Consider the following 22,877-nt stretch of genomic DNA (forward strand, 5'->3'; position numbering starts at 1 on the left):
GGCATCCGGGGGTTTTTAGAACCTGTGGATAAGGAGAACATTAAACCCTGGAAACTAGAACAGAGAAGATTCTTGGCAGCTTGGGCAAGGAAGCTCCTTTAATGAAATGGAGGAGAGTGTATTCTGAAAATCTCTAAAATTAAGACTCTCTCCTCCCTCCATTTCTCCCTCCCTCCCCTTACCCCCCCCCACACTCTGTCACAAACACACATGCACACACACACACACACACACACACAAGCTCATTTCCTCCTACACTCTCCTCTTTGACAACTTATCAGTTGGAAACTACATTGATCTACAGAGTTGTGCCCAGCACTCATCTCATAAACTGTCTCCTCTGGGTGTCATGTCACATGCCCCCACACACACCCTGTATTTCCTGGCAGTCAGCAGTCAGCTCCCTAAGAGTGGCCAAGGCCAGGCTTGATTTTTGTTAGCACTGCATTGCAGGGAACATGAGCTGCGGGCTCTCACCAGAGGCACTTAGTCTCTACTTCCTGCTTAGTGTTTGTGGAAGGTGTTCAGCATTGCTAAGACCCCCACTAACTTAGAAGTTATGAAATGATGAGAATCTATTATTTAGTCTTCTATTAGCTAAAGTATTTCTAAAAGGAGAATACTTAGCTACACTGTAGGAAAAGCTATGCTAAATGTGTGATTCCTTGTATTTACTACTATTAAAAACGAATGTGTCACCCAGTATCTTCTGAAATTCAGTGTTTACAATGTTTATTTTCTTTTCCTTTTGAAAGAAATGATTTATTGTAGTAGAACAGGTTAAGGTAGAAATGGGGGAGATGGAAGAAAAAGGCTATAAATTTTCTTTTCTTCGTGTTGGAAATAGAAGTAAACTTCAGATTTTTCCCCCTTTTAAAAAAAAGGATAAAAGTTCCACAAATTTGTGGCCTTAGACCTATGTAATGTGTTTTCAGCCATTGTTGGAAATGCTTATTGGTGTCCACCACGGTCCCTTCCTTTTATGAGGTTTTTGGAACTGTCTTTCATCAATAGCGTGCATGTCCCTGGCTCTTCCTAAGTCACGTTCTTTTCTAGGCCTGCAGTCAATCATTTCTTTAGTGCTTCCAGTTTTCTCTTTATAGAAAATTTAGTGTTTGGCAGTAAACCCGTTGAATCTTAATTTTATCTTATAACTTCTTCTACATTTCTCACACTAAGATAATAATGCTCCTGAAGCATTCCACAGTTATAGAGCTTTTCAATATCAGATGGTATAGCGTCTAATTGTGCCTGAAAGGTTAGGGTGAAAGCAATATGTGTTGATGAGATGAAGTTGCACGTTCCGGCTAGAGCACACAGCAGGTAGGAAGCTCTCCGTGGCCTGCAGGAGTCACAGTTCACTTAGGAAGGAGCAACCACTATCTGACCAGAAGATGATTGATGGCTTGCGAAGTCTGGAGGAAGTCAGAGCACTGTGCGCTTCACCTTTAATACCAAGACACCAACCAGATACACAAGCTCTTTTATTGTTTATTTCGAGGTATCTTTCATTTATTTTTCACCAAACACTGTTTCTCCGCTTTGTTCTAATGAGCAACACATGGGCCTGAGAAAAGAGTAATCCTGTGAACTCTTCTGTGTCAGTGCTGTGAGACTAGCAGGTGAGAGTTAGAGCATCTAAAGAAGTCTTTGCATACTAATGTCCTGCTCGTTTTCTTCTGCCCACAGAGGACAAAGTATGGACCATCGTGTCTCATGACTTGCAGATGCAGACCACAGTGGTGGGATACAACCCAGAAAAGTACTCAGTGACCCAACTCCTCTACAGCGCCTCCATGGACCAGATTGGCGCCATCACCAGCAGCGCAGAGTACTGCGAACAGTACGTCTCCTACTTCTGCAAGATGTCCAGGCTGTTGAACACCCCAGGTAGGCTGAGCATGCACTGTTACTTTTAATTACGATCGCAGCTGGTGTTTGGAATTGCCTAAACAATCCAACAGGTGGAGTTTATTATCTTGGAGTCGGGGCTTTAATGTGCAGACAGCTGTAAATAAGTAAGATATAATCACTTGGCTAGTGTTCTGGAAAACAAAGTAAAGAATATGTGATTTAGGAAAAAAAAAAGGTAGTCCACTATTTGAATTTCCTAGGATTTTCAAGTTCCTGCGCCTGTATGTATGCCTGAATGTGTCCCATCCTTTATGATCGGTAGTTTGTCAGAGCTTCTGGAGACCTTGAGCATCAGTCCCTTTGAGTTCCACAGAAAGGTACCTTTAATGTGACAATGCAAGAGTTCTGAAGGCTTCTGCCAGTAAACAGCCTACAGAACACTGACGGAGTTTACAGGCCTTTGTTGTCTAAAGTCATTGAACAGTATCTGTTTTACTCAAGAAGCCCAGCCTGAATGTTTTTCATGAGGTCCTACTTTTAACAATGTGTGTGTGTGTATGTGTATACGTGTGTGCACATATATATGTGTGCACAAGACTCTCTTGGGGCATAGAGCATAGAGAATGATAGAGGTAACTTAACTGAAAGAAAGTTCCATGTGTTTTGAAAGTCTTGGCATTAAACCCAATATATGGTCAGAAAACGATGTCCCTTGGTCTATAGCACAACACAGATAAAGAATCATAAGTTATGACTCAAGGACATATGACAGTGATTTGCACTCTGGACATTTTTAGATATGTGGCTTGGGAGAGGGAGTTAATTTAACTCTTAATTTATCTGAACTGATAAATAAAAATGCATATGTTTATGTGTCGCTTGTTTTGGAACATGTAGACTTCACGAGATGGATAAATAAGCTAATTAGCAGAAGCATTGCTTATCTTTTTGTGAGGGGAACACTTAAAGTCTCGGTTTCTTGTGTCTGAGATCCTAATGCCTACTTCAGGAGACTGTGAGAATCTAATAGGGTAATATATTATGCACTTATAGAGCTTGATACATTTAAGGACACAAGTAGTAAATGAGATATTGATTTTTTTTTAAATAAGCCATGTTGAAAGGGGCCTTGTGCCATGCTTGGTCCCCAGGCTTTGTAATGTCCAAATCAGTTGTTGGGAGTGGCTTGTTGTGGAAAGTGAGAAGCAAAATAGTATACAATATGGTGAAGTAGGGAGTGTTTCTCACCGGCAAAGTCCTGTGTTCTGTTTACAAGGAGTCCTGCAAACTCTAAGAAAGTAAAGCTTGTAAAACATGAAAAGTGTTGTTTGAGAAAATTAGGGGTTGTCTTATTTGGAGAAAGAAATGACTGTGGTTAGGAGCTGGAGGTAATGTGTCATTGAAGAAGCAGAAAAGCAATTCCAGGCTGCTGTCCAATAATGAGAAATGATGTGGGAGGCAGGATAGATTATAGAAATGACCCTTGAGGTCTTGGTAAGAAGCCCCAGGTTGGAGTGGGCAACTGCACAGGTTGGGTAGGAAGAGAGGCTGCACTCTGCTGGGAGCCCAGCCCTACTGCTGTGGCCAGAGCTTCTCAGGACGGCATATTTTGGTCTCTAGTCTCTAAGGATTAAGAAGAAAACATAGATTGCTGGGCCCATTCCCTGGGATTTTGACTCCATCAGTCTGAGGAGGGTCCTGAATTGTTTCTCCCCAAATTCCTGTGCTGAAACCCAAAATCCTAAAAGTGATTTTGTTTGGAGATAGGGTTTTTAAGAAGTCATGAGTAAAGTGACAACAGGAAGGCTCTCATGCCAGTCATACTGGTGGCCTTGAAAATAATACAATGAAAGTTCTGTCTCTGACCTGCAAAGACACAGAACAAAAGGGGTCCACTTGCAAGTCGGGAAGAGAACCCTGCCCAGAAATGAGATCCCTGACTGTGGGGAAATAAATTCCTATACCTCAGTTTCCCAGTCTGAGCGGATCAACGCTAGGAATCTCCGAGGAGTGATGGTGTTGTTGGACTGGAATCCCTCTCTTTGAGGTGACGGGAGAGCCCGCGAGGTCCCCATGATCCAGCAGGTGTTTCTATTGGCCTCACTTCTCACAGATTTTCCTCAGCAGTTCCTGTTCGCAGGCCTACAGGATTCAGCCCCCCGACTATGGAAAACTGAGGCTTCAACTCACAATTTATAGGAGAATGTGAGTTACATTTTCTATGATACGGTTACCATACTCCTCCTCAAACTCCAGGGACCCTTTTCAGGCATGAACTGCTAGACTGCCCTTGAAAGGACTTCATTTATTTTTTTAAGTCTTCACAGTAAACACATTACTTTCCGTGTGTTTCTAAAAAATCAAGGAGCACAGTTCCAGGTACCTATTGAATAGTATTGTATTTAAATTATTATTCTGTGAAAGCAAGTTTATCCTACGTTTTTGGACAACGTTCATGGATCAAATCTTTCTCTCCTATAGCATGTGTTCTTATTAACTAGGATTTGAATGAGATGAGTAATCAATAGCCTTAAACATCACCTCCTCCAACCCTCAGGCAATTTGTTTTTAATCAGGAAGTGAACATCCCAGGTTTCAGATTCCTTTGTCGAAATTCTGATTCCATGGGCTTCTTCTCCTATGCTTGGATAGGACATGCATAGGACCAGAAATGGTTGTTTTCAGCAATGATCCATGGTTAATTTTGCCATAATGGATCAATACTGTTTACATCCTGGGGACCTCTTCTGTTGGAATCTTATGGAAGAAGATTAGGAAAAGTATTAAGGCTTGCCTGACTGACTAAAATAAATAAAAATGATATTGCAATTACCCACTTCTGCAAGAGTACGTAGATTTGATAGTATTCTTAATCCCCTTGACAGAACATTGTCTACATATTGTAAAATGAATTTCAGCCCCCACCCCTCAGAGTAGTAGTTTCTGTCTTGCGGCTCACTGATCAGAAGAAGAACTGACACAGGGGAAATGAATGGGCATCGAGTTCCTTCATCACTATATTCTGTACCAGTCCAAAGAAGAGAGAAGACAATTTCATAAAAGCCCTACATTTGTTGTTGTAAGGAGCTAATGTTGGCTGTAATTGGATTTTTCCTCCTTCGTGGTAGCATTTGATTTTAAATATCCATTTAGTCATTCTTAACTAAGACTGAATTATATTGGAACTTCTGTAGAAGTACTTGTGACATCTGTTGGAATACAAAGTGTATTCATGATTGTCACTGAGATGAAATGAATATCAAATGAGGTTGTAATAGCTATGCATTTAAAATGTTATTCTTTATTTTAAGAGCCTTTCCCTTCATCATTTATCAAAGGCGTTATAGTTCCTTGGATACTTATGCTAAAGTATTGATATGCTGTGGGAGCAGATATATTTTTATTTTGACAAATGTTTGTTTGTACCATATCATTATCTAGCAAATGTACAATTTATTATTGTTTCTTGCAACTTTTACCAGGATAGTAATATATGACTTGTAATATGTCTCTATTGTTACTGAAAATTTTTTAAATTGATTTTGACTCTCTTTAAAGTTACCATTCCCACAGTGTAACTATTAATTATTATTAATTGACTTTATAAAAGATACAGAAATAAGTTGTTTAGTTCCACATGAACACAGCTGTTTGGAATGAAGCTATACCAATAGAGGAATAACCAGATTAGTTCTACTCAAAGAAAATCATTTGTGGTATGTGAAGATATGTCAACATGTTTAAAGTGATATCCTCAGAACTGCAAATGTAATATAACCTGTACTATGAAAGGCAAAAGTATAAAAATAAAATAAAATCTGCTTTTGAAATAAGTACCTCACAGAACTTGAATCTGATAAATTAAATCCTGAGAGAAAGCTGCAATGTGTCCTACTTCAGTAGTTCTGTCAACAATCCAAATATTTTAGATGATATGATTTTCCCTCCTGTTTGGAAAGAAAAATATTAACCTACTTTTGAAGTTCTTGTTCAAATATCTTGAGATATTTATTTTATTTATATATTAATTTTACAAATCATATATGCTTTCCAATTAGGGTTTTCTGGCTGAAGTATTTATTCCCTACATTTGTAAAAGCATGTTTAATCACAGAGATTTCAAGTTGCTGTGTTTCCTGTCTGTCTGGTGATATTTAGTGCTGTTTTGTTGGCTCCCAGGGTCTCATTTCTTTTAATTTCTCTATGTAGTCTAGTTCTCATAAGTCATACTTTTATTGCTTTCTTTTGTTGAAAGAAGCCATATAAATTATCCATCCTTTTGGGTGGTTTACTATTAGATTTTGTATCTATTGAAAAAGAGTTATGCTCACAATTTTTGCCTGTGAAGTAAGCTGTGTAAAATTTAATATACTTTGAGGATTCTAAACTATGATTTAGTGGCATCAGAAAGGGAAGAACGCATGAATTTAGTGTGGCAACTTACAGCCTACTTTAAGCAAAAGTTCCTAAATTTTGGTGCACTTACCAAGGAAGCGACTTTCCCAAGTCTGTTTTGTGTTCCAAACACCCATGATAATTGACTCTTGAGAAAACATAGATAAAATGTCACTTGATCTTAACTAAAAATTGTTTTCAGTAAATAAATTTTATTGTGACCAATCAGTGTATTAATCAAGACATTAATGAGCTATCTAATGAATTAGAGTCCAGTTGTTATATTAAGATTAAATAATATAAGTAAACAAGACCAAAAAAAGGCCAATACGAATAACTAAAGAATACAAATAGAGGGCTGGGAAGGTGGCTCAGTGGTAGAGCGCTTGCCTTGCATGCATAAGGCCCTGGGTTCGATTCCTCAGCACCACATGAGCAAAAAAGAAAAAAGCCAGAAGTGGTGCTGTGGCTCAAATGGTAGAGCGCTAGCCTTGAGCTGAAAAGCTGAGGGACAGTGCCCAGGCCCAGAGTTCAGGCCCCACAACCTCACCCCCCCCCAAAAAAAACCAGTGGAAAGAAAGAATCTAGGTTAGAAATATTAGCATGTTCACTGATTGGTTGATGGAGATCAAGTGATAGAGAGCTGACTTTGGAGCAGATGTCAGAATGACTGTAGTAGAGAACCCGAGGGTGAAGAAGAGGAGGAAAGGAGCCTGGAAAGCAATCTAGACCTTCTGTGGATTTCAAAGTTGAGAATTTAGCCTGAAGGGCTGACCAAGTTGGACATTATGGCTGTCGCATGGAGAATGGAGTGGAGAAAGGCAGAGGGAATATAAAGAGAACATCCAACAGAGCCTCCAGGGATGTCCATAAGACTAGATGAGTGGCAGGCCCATGGGACTACAAACGCCATAGTCTCTGTGACATCCCATGTATGAGATTCTCTTAAGAAATGTGTAACCTATGTGTTCTTCCTTATTCTGTTTTATTGCTGTTGTTTGTTTTTCTGGTACTAGGGCTAAAATTCAGGTTAAATATATTGTCACCTATATAGTTGGGAAAGTAGCACTTAATAATAGTTATTACCAAAAGTTCTGATATGAATGAAAGACATCATCACTTATTGTTATTATTATTTATTATTTACCTGATAATTGGCTTATCTCAAGGTGCACTCTGAAAATATGAGTCATACATCAGTATTTCCATTTTATGTCTGAAGAAACAAAACTTCAGAAGAGTTCATTAGGTCACTTTAGGAAAAACGTAACAGCTAAGACTCCAAACCCCAAATAAAATCTAGGTGCCTGTTGCCCTTATATATTTTCTACCAGTGAAAGATTTCAGCCACCAGTGGCTCATCCTATCCTGCAATCCTATCCTAGCTATTCAGGAGGCTGAGATTGGAGGATCATGATTCAAAGCCAGACTGGGCAGAAAAGTTCATAGGACTCTTCTATCCAAATAGCTAACACAAAACCAGAAATGGAGTGCTGTTCAAGTGGTAATGCACCAAACTTTGAGCAAAAACTCCAAATGAGCCATGCACTGGTGGTTCACACCTGTAAAAAAAAATTAAAAAGGAAGAGAGAAAGAGGAAAGAAAAAAGGAGGGATGGAAAAGGAAAGGAGAGAGGAAGGGAGGGAGGAAGGGAAGAAGGAAGGAAGGAAATGATGTTATCAAATATGGTGAATCATTGAGAAATTTTTAATTTCTTCCACACTAATATATTAATATGTACTTTATCATATTAAAATGTTGGCTACACCATTTTGTTAAATAAAAGACAAAGGAGACATTTATAATAACTGCAACACGTCCTGTCTGAACTCTTATTTGCCTTCCCATATTCTCCATTTGGCCCTGACAAGTATGCTAAAATATATAATAAAATAGATATTGTAAAATAGATAAAGTATATGCTAAAAATAGATAACAGTTTGTTTGGAACCATATTGAAAAAAATTGCTGTGAAAGAAAGAAAAAATTGCCTCTCTTCTGTAGAGCACTTGACTTACATGATTTTAGTATCAAAGTATTTCAGCTAGAACATGAAAATTGCATATGGATGAAATTGGAAAAGGTAGCATAGGTTATCCCTTTCTTTTCAGACATAAAATGGGTATCAAAGTGTTGATACTTTCTTTTCTGTTTGATCTTTTCTGAAGAAAATTCTCAGAACTGAGACCAACACAAATGACAACACCAGTGGTACATGCTTGCCTTATTAATGTGAGATTGATCGATTACTTAAAGATCCTGCTAGAAAAAGGAAGGGCAGAGATTGCCTGGTCCACCAAGTGAAGACAGAATCTGATGACTGGGTGACAAGATGGTGGTACAGACATGAAACCCAGTCACCAGAGAGAGTGAAAGAGAGCCAAAGCAAGATGCTCACACATATACAGAGAGAGAGAGAGAGAAGGAAAAGGGAAAAGAGCTACAGAGAGAAACAGGAAAAAAAAAGAAAGATTCTCTTCTGCTTAGGGTTGGAAATTGATTCATGTCAAGATAATGAAGTCCCTTTACTGAGCTTGGTCTTCTAAGTGGGAGGAAAGACAGGAAGCCGATAGGGTAGAGGGCCAGCACTGGGTGGAAATTTGGAGAACATGAAGGACATGAGCAGAGAGGAAGAGATCTCAGTCAGAAGTAGGGGTGTGCTTAGAATAGGGCCTACTCTGCAGCTCAGTCCAGGCCTGCCAATAGCAATGATAATGTCATATTTTTTTCTACAATTGTAATCTGTTAATGACTCAAATGTTATGCACAGTTCATTTTTCCCCTTAGAGGATAACATTGAAGCCTACTCTAGAAAACAGACATTTTCTGTTTCAAAACATCAAATGGGATGGCAATCACAGCAACAAAATGACAAGATGGTCAAGTCTTCCAAGAGAAGTTAAAACATAGCCAGGGACAAAGATCTCAGCACTACTCACTTTACATGAAGAGAACAGGTAAAAGTACTGATAAGGTCCTTATAACATGTGAAGATAGGAAGTGTCAGTGAACGAGAACCAATTAGAACAGAAAATACACATTTCCTAACTGATCCTCATTCCATTTAGACCACAAAGATTTTGTGTATGGCATGGGTTTGGGAAGAACTCAACCCATATTACACAAACAAGTAAAAGATAGGAACGTGTAGAGACTTTAAAATACACATCTGCCTTTGGAATTTTTTAATTAATAATTTAAGTAAAGATATTGGCAATATTTAAAATGGCACTGATACCTGTGATGAAGTGGTGAGACAATCGTGGTAATGATGTCTTTCTTCCTTATTTCTCAAGGCAACTTCTTATACTTCCAGTCTGAGAAATACACGCAAATGTAGCATGGGACCCCCCTTCTGTTTCTATCTACATCTGTATCATCTATTTGGTTACGTCTGTGTTACTCCTCTTTGCACCTGAGAACGTAAACTTAGGAAGGAAGCTTTAGTTTGCCTCAGGGCTTCAAGTTTCATCAAGCTCATTGTCACCAGCCCCACCTCTCTAGTCCTGTGGCCAAGCTTTCAAACATCATGGCGGGGAAGGCCTGGTGGAACCCAGCTGCCATCTCATGGAAGGCAAGAAGCAGACAGATGTAACCAAAGGACACAAGAGAAAGCTTAACTTTATAACCATGTCCCTATCCCTTAAACCCATGGTATGAACATGTCAATAGATTAAGCCATTGACAAGATCAAAGTCCTCATGTTATAATCACCTGGTAAAGACCCTGCCACTGGAAAATGATGCACTGGAGACAAAGACTTCATTTAATACAGAGGGTATTTTTAGAGGAAATTTTACATTCGGGAAAGAACAAAATCTATATCTCATCTCTGTGTGCATACATGTTACATGTATGGATGTGTGTAGATTGGTAGATGGTAGAGAAAGAGAGAGAGAGATAGACAGACAGGCAGAGTACATATGTGAATGCGTATATATGAAATCATTCGCTGGAACACTTGGGAGTGTGTTCTAGGTGTTTCTGCATGAGAACATGACATAATGTATCCACGGTGCTTTAAACATGTAAGGACCAAGCATGCCCCAGCCTCCATGACGCTGAATATCATCATCTAGTCAGGACTCTTCTGCAAAACTCTGCCCCTGACTTGGGTCCTGATGGGTTTCCATACTTCTGTGGAGCAAAAGTCTCGAAAGTCATTGAAGTTATCAAGCCTATTAAAGTGACAATCAATGAAATTACTAACAAGCCCTCTATGTTTGTTTTTCCACTTATAAATATCACTTAAGTCAAGCCAAAACTAAGAAAAAGTTGATAATAAGATACTAAATTGTAAACCAGCCAAGTAAGTTTGAGATTTAATGTGACACTGAAGAGGAAGAAAACTTTAAATTAAAATGTAGCAATATGTGATAAACCAGAGTAATTCATAAAGAGCACAATTTTACAAAGGGAAGGGTTTGGATTTCACCAGTAGCTAAAGGCTTAAGATAATATAGACAAAAATTTGAATAACAATGAGGTGAGATAATATTATAGAAATATATAATCAATGGTTTGGGGAACTGCTTTGTCTATGAGCTTAGTTATTGCTATTACATTGTTTTGAATCTCACCTCAAACTAGAATCATGGCACTCACGTTAGATGTATAAAATATGTGTACTCATGGTTCAAGAAAGTTTTGAAGAAAAAAAGCATGAACAGCATGAGAAAAAATATAATTGTGGTTATGTATATAAGAGAAAGGTCTATTAAAAAAGTCCTTGAGAAAATAAAAATAATATTGAACTCCCTTGGAAATTTCATTTCTAATGAGAAATTAGATTTTAAAAAAAGACCTTGGGCTTCACTTATATTAGTAAGGATTTAGTAGAGATTTTATCTGTAGCACCTTCTTAGGATTGCATAGATTAAATGTTTGCCAGCACCTACAGTTTAGAAGTTTCCGAGAGGAAAGGTAACTGGGTTTACGACATCAAAATCTAGCAGATGAAATTACATCATGTGTGGAAACGTCAGGTGCTGTCACTCAAGATAGTTGACTTTACTGTAATGAGTTTCCTACAATTCAAAGTCAGATTCTTTCAGTAAATCAGCACATTCTTATTTGATCTCAAATATAATCAAAGTCTGTGGGGTTGAAAGCCACAATCAAAATGCCATTCATTTAATTGAACATAAGAACAGTAACTCCAATGGCTTGACTGGCACATACTGTGTGGGCACAGTTCCTGAGAAACAAGTTGATAAACTCAGATGCCAATGCATTAATCACTAATGAAAATAAACACGTAGCCTGGTGCTGGTGGCTCATGCCTGTAATCCTATCTACCCAGAAGGCCATTTCTGAGGATCATGGTTTGAAGCCAGCCTAGGCAGAAAGGGCCGTGAGACTTACTATTACAAAAACAAGAAAAGAAGCTGTGACTCGAATGGGAGAACACTACTAACCTTGAGCACAAAAACTCAGGGACTGGGCCCAGGCCTTGAGTTCAAGCCCTAGAAACAGCAAAATATATGAATGAGTGAATGAATATGAATGAAAACAAACATGCAATGCTAAGGAGATTGGACACTTGGTGTTGTCCACATCAAATCTCTCCCTGTAGTACTACCATGTGGGAGACAAATTGGAATCAGGCGTCCATTTCTTGAGCTTGGAATAAGAATGTAAGAAGTGACTTAGATGCTTTGGAAGTGGAGGAAGCAGCTGTCTTTGGAAGTGCAGCCCTCTCCTGGGTCTGTTATTAGATGCACACAGACTGGACCTTGTTTGGTACGCTCACCGCCACCCCGCCCCCCCTCCCCCCCACGTCTTAGTCTTCCCAACTACCTTCCCTGTTCTGTTCTTGGCTCTGTTACTGACTTCAAGAAGCCTATCCTGGAGGCTTCCTGACCTGGAGTCATGGCATCTCTGGTTCTTGTTCTGGCCCTTCCATTAGGTTTTGAACTTTGAGTGTGAGTTGCAGAACTCAGCTCTGATGATGTGAGAGATGATTTCTCAAAAAAAAAAAAAACCGAACTTTCCCATCATATATTTCTGGGCACCCTCCCCCCAAATTTAAGCCTCCGAAAGAACTGACTTTCCAAAGAACATAAACAAAACAAATAAAAAGAAAATGTGTGTAGACTCAGAAGATGTAGCTTACATAAACCTAAATCTTTTCTCCTTTCTTAGAGAAAGGAGAAAAGGATAATAATGATGGAAATGTTTGCATTCTGGCTAGGAGACTTGAATTTTGGTGCCCGCTGGGATTCACACGGACTGTGCAGATATACTACTTCATTCTTTTGGTAGCTTTTATTGGACATTTTGATCATTTTTTGTATGTTTGAGCTTCCAATTTGAAATTGACTGGGAAAGTAAAGAAACACTGGCTCAGCAAAATAAGTCTTCTGATATGTTAAACCATTTACTCCCTGGAAGCTTTTTGTGATCATAAAGACCCCCTGAATATAGGAAACCATTGGGGTGAATAAGCTTTATTATCTATCTGTGCGTTGTTGTCAAAAGCACTATTACATGCAATCCATGTGTTTGTTGCATGAGTCTCTGTTGGAGAGCAGCCGTCCCGTGACAATGCAAAGAAAGTTAAGACAGGAAAAAGCAAGTGGCAAGGACTAGAGAGCAATACAGTAATTCAGAACTAGACACATTCACTTATTTAAGATTGGCAGTAGACTTGTCCTTGAGAAGGCACAGAGAGAATGGAGTGCATTTCACTTTAAACAACTCCAGGATGAAACCTACAAGACTGTTGCCTAATGAGGTGCTGCAGAAGGAAGAGATCCTGCAAAGCGAAATTTGCATAATGCCTTTCTCTCTCCTAGGAGATTGCTCTGAAAATTACAAAGAAACCGAAATGAGGTGGAAAACAAAATAACAAAACACAAACATGTTCTCAAGTGTTTGCAAATATTAATAATAATTTCCTATCCTCTGATTCATTAGCTTTCCCCCAGAGCCTACCTGGCTGTCCTCAGAACGTAAAATGATGCTTAAGGTAATTAATATAGTGGGATTTGTACTGCTTTCTAACTTTCCCACTTGTCTAAAAAGAAGTGCTCATGTTCATGAGCATTGCAGTGCAGTGGTGGTGGTGTGAGTTGTATCATTGTTGCTCAGGATTCTATAAACAGCTCTGATTTATACTTTAACCATAATGTACACAAATCTAGCCCACACCGAAGTGTTCCAAACAGCTACACCTTTCAATCCACCTGTTTTGCACTTTTTGCTTTTTGCTGTTGTGCCTTGTCTTCTTTTATCTGGGGCTTTTGGAGTGTCATTATTTTTTTTCCTACTAACTCCACTTGCTAAAAGAGAGAAAAATGTTAGGCATTCTCAGTTGTAGATCACTCTGATAGCTCATGGTCCAAAGACCTTTCCCTTTTCAATATTCCTTTCAAACTCCCACAGAGATCCAGTGCTGAGACTGTCTCATTTTAAAGCCCTCTATGTACAAGCAGGAAATACGCCACTGCCAGACGTGTTGGATTTATTGTTTAATTAAATTTTACCACAAAGAGGTTTTAGTCACTATATCCATCACCTTATACATATTGTTTTGCATTTAAAACCCTTCATATCCCATTGTGAAATGGTTCATTCACTCACTCATTCATTTGCTAAAATGCTGGTTGTTGGCCATCCACCCTTTTTTTTTTTTGTAGTGGTTCTACAACTTGAACTCAGGGCCTGGGTGCTGTCCCTGAGCTTATTTTTCTCAAGGCTAGTAGTACTCTACCACTTGAGCCACCACTCCATTTCTAGCTTTTATATGGGGGTGTGTGTGCAGATAGTTTATTGGTGGTTAGAGTTGCATGGATTTTCCTGCCCTGCCTGGCTTCTAACCACAAAACTCAGATCCTGGCCTCTTGAATAGCTAGGATTACAAGTGTGAGCCCCTGGCATGCTGCCTGGCCATCTACTCTTAAGACCCTGAGCTAATTCGGGTGGGAAGTTAAGTGAACTAGTAAAACTAGTTGCTTTAAGGCAACAATCTCCTATAAACAATTTTCTGAACAGAAAAGTAGACTGGGAGAACTGGTAAACCTCTGGAATTACATTCTGTCTGACACTTCCCTAAAATATATGGCATTGAGCCTTGAGATGAAACTCAGTGATAGAGGGCTTGCTTAGCATCCACAGGGCCCTGGCTTGAAACCTACCACTGGAAAAATAAATCAGTAAACACACACACACACACACACACACACACAGCTCAGGCTGAAGTCTAGAGTCATGTATCCATGTCTGCTGCCCTGATTGAGGTTCTTAAAAGCCTATTTTCCTAGGACACGTCCGTCTGTCTGGAGATGCTTTCCTGTTCTCTCCCCTCCCTGCCACATCATGGCCTTCATGCTCAGTGAACCCACAGGTCGCCCTGGTTTAGGCTCAAGAATATGAACACTCTCATTGCCCAGTTATTGTATTTTTTGTTAGAATATAGTGCTATTTTCTCTCAGGGACTCCTCTTTCCTAAAGCTCTGAGGTATTAGTTATCCATGGGGCAGTAATGTTTACTTCTAGAAACAGTGCTTGGCTAATAAAGTGTTTGATCCAGGTCCATAAAGCTCAGTTCTCCACTCTGAGCCGTGGTCCACACGGTGGCTCATGCCGTGGTCATAGCTGCAGGCCAACAGTGGGGCACAAGCCCTGGGGCATTGGCCCTGACATGCTAAGTTCATCTGTAAGCATGAGGCACCCACGCCTGCTGAGACTGACTTACAGCTCAGACACCAAAGCTCTTGGGTTTCCACCCATCACTAAGAAAATGGCTACTAGCTCTCCTTCCTTACATACCAGTTATCCTAAACTCTCAGGAAATGTACTTTGCTTAGTCTTTGTGTTTTTAGAAGTGTGTAATAAAGGCCAATTAGTCCTTTTCTAAAAAAAAATTAACACCAATCTTCCACTTATTTCCTATAATGCCACAACGGTACATGTGTTCATCGAGTATACAACTCATCTTCCAATCTGAATGCAATATCACACCATATGCCTAATGAGTTTCCTCTTTTCCTCCAGTACCCATGACCCTTTACACAGCCTGAGTCCTGAATCTCTACCATGGCCTGCAGGATAACATCCTGCAGTGTTTCTCGGGAGTCATTTAGGCCATTGTTGGGATGCAGAGTCCTTACATCTGTCCCAAATCAAAGGGCTGTTAAGCAGTGCACTACAGCTCTTGGCAAGAGTTAGTAGAGGAAATAAAATTAAGGTGTCATGGTTAGACAGGAAACTCTGATAAAACTACTTGGGAAATGAAGCTAAGTACAATATAATTATCTAACTTATAATTAGACCAGAGCATCCGGCCTACCATCCCTAAAGGCTTCTCTCTCTCTCTCTCCCTCTCTTGCTATCTCTTTTTTTTCTTTGCAAAGAGACAAGTAATAGCATCAAGCAGCAGATGGTTCTTGTATGGGAGCAAGTGAATAATGAACACTTCTTACCTTAAGAGTAACCTGTTCAGAATCTGGTTATAAGAATTACTCCTATTGATGCTAACTTGATAGCTTAATTGTTCATTATTCCTACATCTTCCATTCCCTTGGGCTAGGGCAATTATTACATTAAAAAAGAGTTCTAAAAGATCTTGGTAGCATCTGTGAAAGCCAACTCTTGGCCTCTATCTTTGGATCATCTAAAACAACATTAGGAATCACTACATCCTAGGAGCATTAACAGATTCAATTAACTTGAGCAAGATGTTAGATTCTCATGTATTTTTGGTTTGTAGAAAAGAGAAAATTAAAAGGTGATGTTTTTCCCCCTGTAGGGTGTTCTGGCTTCCCTGGAGTTTACATGTGGTTCTATAAGTAGCTGAGTTATTGTAACATTGCAAAGAAACAAAAATCCAAATTCAGCTGTCATGATTTGGAGAATGGATTGAGAGGAGAGTATCCCATCATCCAACAAAGGGCTCAAGACTTCAGGTTACATGAGAGAAGATCTAGCATGTCATTTCCTTCAGATTCCTTCTTAGACATGTTAGCTGCTAAAAGCATCCTAGGCAAGAACTGGCCACCTGTAGGAAATGGATTTTCATTATATCGCTCTCAAGAGGTAGTAAGTATCTTAGGATAAACAAGTTTCACACTGTTTGCAATTAACATTCCAATGTTGTTCACCACTTATTTTATTTTTAATGGATGTAATGACTGTACAAATTCATGATGTTCACTGTATTATATAATTATCAAATCAGAATAATTAGCATATCCATCATCACAAGCATTTATCATTTCTTTGTGGTGAAATATTCAAAATTATCTCTTCTAGCTATTTTGAAAAATAAAATCCATATTGCTAAATGTTTTCGCATTAGTGTGCGGAACACTGCCCAAACTTATTCCTCCTGTCTAATTCTAACTTTGCACCAATTGACTAACCTTGTCCAAATCTTCTTTCCCTCTACATTTCCCAACCTTTACTAGGCCACATTCTACTCTAATTTCTCTAAGATTAACTATTTAAATCAATAAGCCTACATATGAATAAGATCATGTGGTGCTTGTCTCCTTGTGTCCAACTGACTTCATTTAATCTGTCTTCCATGTACATAGATCTTGTCCAAAGCAAAAAAGATGTTATCATTTGGGGCTGAATGGTATTCCATTGTCTAATTATGATACATTTTTCACCTACCCATTGCTGACACTTCAACTGATCTGTCTTCATTTTTGTGGACAAAGATGAGCACAGGTAGATTTGGAATTTACAATATGATTTTGTTGGTTGAGACAGCATCTTACTATGTAGCCCAAGCTGGTCTTGAACTCACAATCATCCTGCCTTGAATGTTGACATTATAGGCATGTATCACATTCCTGAAATATGAATTTTGATATTGAAATGTATAGTATAATCATTATAGTAGCTCAGTAAATTAGGTATGTCTATTCTCTCAATATTAGCACTTAAGACCTTCTTTACTTTTTTCAAAATGTGGTTATATTAGTCTTTTACTTAATTCATCCATCCTACAACTTACTCTTTATACGACTGTTACAAAATATCTACTGAATGTTACTGAATAACATAATATAGAACTGTGCACCTACTCTTCATGAATCACCTCACTGAGTTCTGTAGAAAATAAAAACTACAAGAAATTCTCTGTGCAGCAAAACATGTTTTTATTGCTGAGACATTAACTGTGTATTAAATTAATATATAAACATTCCATTTTATTAAGGAAGTCGAAATGCGTAGCAGTGAAATAATTTGAGATGAGTTTATATAATCATGTAAATATGTATGCAAATATAGACAAGATGCATAAATATATACAAAATATACATGTGTATGCATTTGCATATATATAAATGTAAAATGTAAGATGTAGTAAACATGACTTCCTGTAACTAATTCTTTAATGGTAACAAGTAAAAAGTCATCAAGCTTCTATATAGATCAGAAGATATCCACTAGTAACCAGTCAGGTGGGATAATTATTTGTGGAATTCAGAGGGAATAACAAACTCGATAATAACCCTAGCTATAGAATTTGACTCCTTTTTGCTTTGGGAGTGCCAAGGGTGTGAGCTGTGTGAGAATGGGATGTTCTTTTTCTAGTCATTGGTGAAGAAGAACTAGCTTGAAGAACTCTACCTGGCATGTCATCTTAGCATTACTACGACATGCACCTTTGATCGCAGGTGCATTGAATGATTGAAGGACAAGAGGCAAAACGCCTTTGGTGGCCTGCGCCTGACCTAGTACTATCCCCTAAGACAGTTCGCTTCGTACTAAAAACTGGGCAGCAGCTGCCATTTAGGGAATTTGTTTTTTGGGGTTTTGGGTTTTTTTTTGGGGGGGGTCCGGTGGTGGGGCCTGAACTCTGTCCCTCAACTCTTCAGCTCAAGGCTAGTGCTCTACCACTTGAGCCACAGTGCCACTTCCGGCATTTTTCCTTTTGCTTATGTGGTGCTGAGGAATCGAACCCAGGGCCTCATGCATACAAGGCAAGCGCTCTATCACTGAGCCACCTTCCCAGCCCAGGGCATTTGTTTTATAAGAACAACTTACAATGCATCATTGTCCATGGTGCTAGTGGGCCATATTAGGGCGTTGTCGGGGGTGGTCGTTTGGTGCTGAGGTCTTACAGGGGCTGATTTCCCACAGAGTCTTCTTTCTGGGTGAGTGAGCATCCAAATGTCTTCACCTCTATCAGACTCAGGTTCTACTGCGTGAGGGTCCACCACCCTAATGATTTCATTTTAACCTAGTTACCTGTGGAAACGTCTTGTCTCAAACACACAGTCACATGCCAAGCTACTACTATTTAAGTCTCCAATGTATGGATTTGAAAGGGGGATGTGGGACTTGGTTGTTAGTGTTTCCAAGTGCATGAAATGATAGCATTTAAAATGTTGAATGAGAAACAAGAATTGTTTTTTTTTTTGCTTTTGTTTCTTTCCTTTGTCACTGTTTTTGATTTCTGTATGTTTTGTCTTGCATATAAATGTATCTTTTCGGGGAGAGTAAGTGGGAACCCCAAAATGGTGAGACAATGGGTGAACAAAGGCAGCAGTGATACTCACTAGACATCATGTTGGAAATGAACTTTACAGCATGGTGGGAAGGGGAGCCGAAAGGGTCAAACTGGCAGAAAATGAGGGAAGAGGTGACACTGCTCAAAAAGAAATGTACTCGTTACCTGACCTGTGTAAGTGTAAGCCCCCTGTACATCACCTTGACTACAAAAAAGAAAAAAAGAAATGTTTCATGTAAAAGTAGACTTTTTCCAGTTTTTTTTAGTTTCCTTATTTTTATTATAAAGGTGATGCACAGAGGGTTTATAATTACATAAGGTCAGGAAATGAGTGCATTTCTTTTGGGATATTGTCACCCCTTCCTTCATTCTCTCTCGGGATTTCCCCTCCAATTTCTTTCCAACTCGTGATGATATTAAAAGTCTTTGTGCTTTGGGTTTGTTTGGTTTTTGTTTCTTTTTTCTAAGTATCCAGACAAGGGAGTGCTAGTGCCTCACACCTGTAATCCTAACTACTGAGGAGGCTGAGATTTAAAGATCACAGCTGGAAACCAGGCCAGGAAAGAAAGTTCATGAGATTCATATCTCCAGTTAACTAGCTAAAAACTAGAAGTAGAGATATGGTTCAAAGGGTAAGGTACCAGCCTTGAATGAAAAAGTCAAGTGAAATGGGAAGTCCTGTACCCCACCCACAAGTATCCACTTAAGATAAAAGTATACAGAATACTTTGACTCTTCTATATTCCTGGAGATTTTTATTTCATATCATGAGTATTTCAATTTTCATGATTACCACTACCAAATTCAATTTATTTTTTAAGTGAGAATGACCATCTCAGAGTATTCTATTTCTCTTCAATGCATTTCTAGCCAAGGAAGAATACTAAATGATTTCAGAGTATGTGTTAGTAGCACAGAGAGAAGGTTTTACATGAATATTTGTATTAGTGAGAGGATAATGTGAGTTTGGGATTTTCTTTAGATTTTCCTTTGTTGTTGTTGTTGTTGTTTTGAAGGGGTGGTCTTGAGCTTACAGGAGAAATAAGTGTTTTCTCTCTGTCCAAAATAACATGTCATCTGTGCCTGTAGCTGCTTCTTGGAACACAGACCCTTCTATCTCTGTCTCAAGTTTGTATTGTTTGTATTATGGCTTTCTTTGAATCCTTTGGGTATTTTCTGTCACAATTAAGATTTATCTTCCAAATGTAGTTTGGTCTTTATCTCCTTCAAGATAAGGACGTATTATAGCTCAGACCCAGAATGAATCATTCTGAGATTTTCTTATTATTTCTCTCTATCAGTGCAGCATGAGTCCTGCTGTTGTTCTATTTCTGTGAAGTCTCTTTGGATCTCTGCTGCTAATAGAAATGGCTTCCCATCGTACTTATAATAAAACCCCAAATCCTTATCTTGGCTTTACAGGGTCTTCTGTGGTCTGCTCTCTAATACTTATCTCTAGCCTATCCTAGCTCTTTTATGGGTCCTTCTATAGTTAGAAGCAACAAAACAGAAGTTCAGATCTCATTCTGAGTAGATGGATGTAAACCCAGAACTCTTAATCAGGGCATTCAATATCTTTGTACAATACTACCCTTTCCGCCATTCAGTGTAATACCAGGTGGCCTCCAGCTTTCTTGACCCTATTCTCAAACCATCTCTTTGTGAAGTCCCATTTGTCACAATATAATATCTGTAAGTGTATGTATGAAAATCAGAGATACAAATTTGATTTTTTTTGGCAAAGTAGATACATTCCCAGCTGGTACTCTGACACTTGAGTCACACCTCCTGTTTAGTATTCTGCTGGTTAATTGGGAATAGTTTCCATGGACTTTTCTGCCCAGTTGCCTTCAAACTATGGTCCTTTCTGCATAGTCAGAATTGCAAGCTGAAGCCACCGGTGCTTGGCTTGGTTTTCCTTTTGTGTTCCTGAGATAAAGAAGATATTCCAGATCCTTGTTCTAATCACCCAGATGTGTGAACGAATGTCTTTGATGTTCTCCCTTTACCTACAATGACCTTAGAGGGGGTAAGATGAGGCCTGAAATAACCCTGGAGAAGCTGTGGCTCTCTGAATAACTTCCTGGAAAACTCATCCCGCTGCAAACAAGCTCAACAGTCCCATTTTCTTTTTCTTTCTTTGATGCTACTAGAGTTTGAACCCAGAACCTCCTGATTAGTAGATAAGTGCTCTGCTACTGAGCCCCACCTCCAGTCCCCTGCTCCCTTTTAGTTTTGCATTGATTATGCCCAGGCCATGATCAGCCTATTTTAGACTTCTTGTCATAGCCAGCATGACGAGTGAGTGCTTCCATGCCCGGCTACTTCCGTTGAGATGGAGTCTCATGGGTCTTCCTGGACTGGCAGAACTATGATCCTAATCATCTCAGCCTCCTGCATACCTTGGGATGATAGGTGCATGCCACGAAGTCTGCTACTGATTGAGAAGGGGGTCTCACAAGTTTGCCCAGGGTCGGCCTCACACCACAATCCACAATCTTCCCCCTTGTCATCTTCCTAAGTGGCTAGGATGACAGGCAGAGAGCTCTGGTTTCAAACTGTGTCTCATGAGAAACTTGTGTCCAACACAGTTCATTGAGAACGTAACTACCTGATCTAAATGACTGACTCATTTTCTTCAGCTTTTCTAATGTGCATTTTGAATTTCCTAAAAGTGGGATACAGTGTAGGATATTTTCCTAGAAAAAGTAACTGCAATGCCTAGTATTTGACTAGTATTTACTGTGTTACATTGATAAACCCAAGGCCATAAGGCATATGCCCTTAGTTTCATCCACTGGCAGTGATCAATATCTGATGAGAAGGACAAGCCCATTCACTTGGAATGTCCCATAAATGAACGAGACAGTGTGTGTTTATACAAAACCACATCCACATGCAGGACCCTTGTTCCACCTTTAACTCATTTATTGTCTTGAACATTATGACGATTCTAGACAAAAGACCCTGTGTTCCTCCACAATGAGAAAAAAGCATCTAAGTGCCTCTGCTTCCTTTTTGAAGAGGACTCATTAGAAAAATCAGATGTTAGCCCAGGCAGGTCCTGATCTGAGCTCTCAAAAGATAAACAAATAAGTAAACAAAGTACTTTAAAATAATAGAACAAAATTATTGAAGAGAATCATTAGCATTATGATGATTGTACTCCTGTACAAGGTGTGGCAATGAAAGTGAAATATAAATTTGTTTCTTTGAAGAAAATATGTATTATAGAGACCTGTAGTTCAAAACCACATACCAGATTCTAAAATGTTAAATTATCACAAGTGATCTATTTACTCAGATATAAATAGCACCCAGACATCATGTTAAACTTTCTAAACCCAAATTGTTTAAACAAAATTAGATAATAAAGAGTATAAAGTCATAGACAATGACATTTGTAACCAACCATCATATGCATGTTAAAATATCTTTAGCTTTGTTTCTAAGGAAGTGCACAGAAGTCAGAAAGCATTGCTTGAGAAAACCTGGAGAGAATTTTCAGTAATCATCAAGCAAGGATTTAAGTGAGTGACTTCATGCTGAATAGATTCGGAGTGCTACCCCTTTATTTCTCTAGATATCTCTCTGTGTCTAGATATTTCTAGACATGTCACATTTCTAGATACTTGTCAAACTTCAAAACATCACCTTCTTTCTTCTTCAGGATGCTATTCCAATTACCTTTCTTGTTTTCACCGCGATCATGCCTTTATACAACATAGCAGCATGTGTAAAAACTCTGCTTTGGGCTCAAGTTTTCCTTGTGATGGCCTTACATAATGTTGCTGCTTCCATTTCAAAAAGCCTCAAAGCTTTGATTTGGTTGCAGCTGGATTCAAGAGTATCCCGAATCAAGTTTGATCTGAATTCACAAAATCAAAAGCATTTTTTCACTTCAGCTCTGTATTCTGTAGATACTCCCTTATGAAAATGGACAGCAATCATCACTAGAACCAGCTTTGTCTTTTCCTATATCATGTGAACACATCATAGGGAGATGATTCCTAGTCTAGAGCATGAATCGATGGATCCAATTCTACTACACACTTACCAGGAACCAGCAATGTTATCAAATGAAGCCTAAGTCTTTAAAATTTCTTTTGTGCTATAAATCCTCTTTTCTAAGAGGAAGTTGTGTGTGTGGGGGGGGGGG

General features: G+C 39.0%; 1 protein-coding gene across 1 annotated transcript in view; it reads left to right on the forward strand.

Annotated features, from left to right (window-relative positions):
- Cntnap2 (contactin associated protein-like 2) overlaps positions 1–22,877 on the forward strand; it is a 1,232,273-nt gene that overhangs the window by 654,220 nt on the left and 555,176 nt on the right. Inside the window, exon 14 of the mRNA XM_013021595.1 lies at positions 1,690–1,890. Within this exon, the coding sequence (XP_012877049.1) occupies positions 1,690–1,890 (201 nt within the window). The remainder of the gene's footprint in view (positions 1–1,689; positions 1,891–22,877) is intronic.

This window comes from Dipodomys ordii, unplaced genomic scaffold (assembly GCF_000151885.1).
Source record: "Dipodomys ordii isolate 6190 unplaced genomic scaffold, Dord_2.0 Scaffold56, whole genome shotgun sequence".
In the NCBI taxonomy this organism is placed as follows: domain Eukaryota; kingdom Metazoa; phylum Chordata; class Mammalia; order Rodentia; family Heteromyidae; genus Dipodomys; species Dipodomys ordii.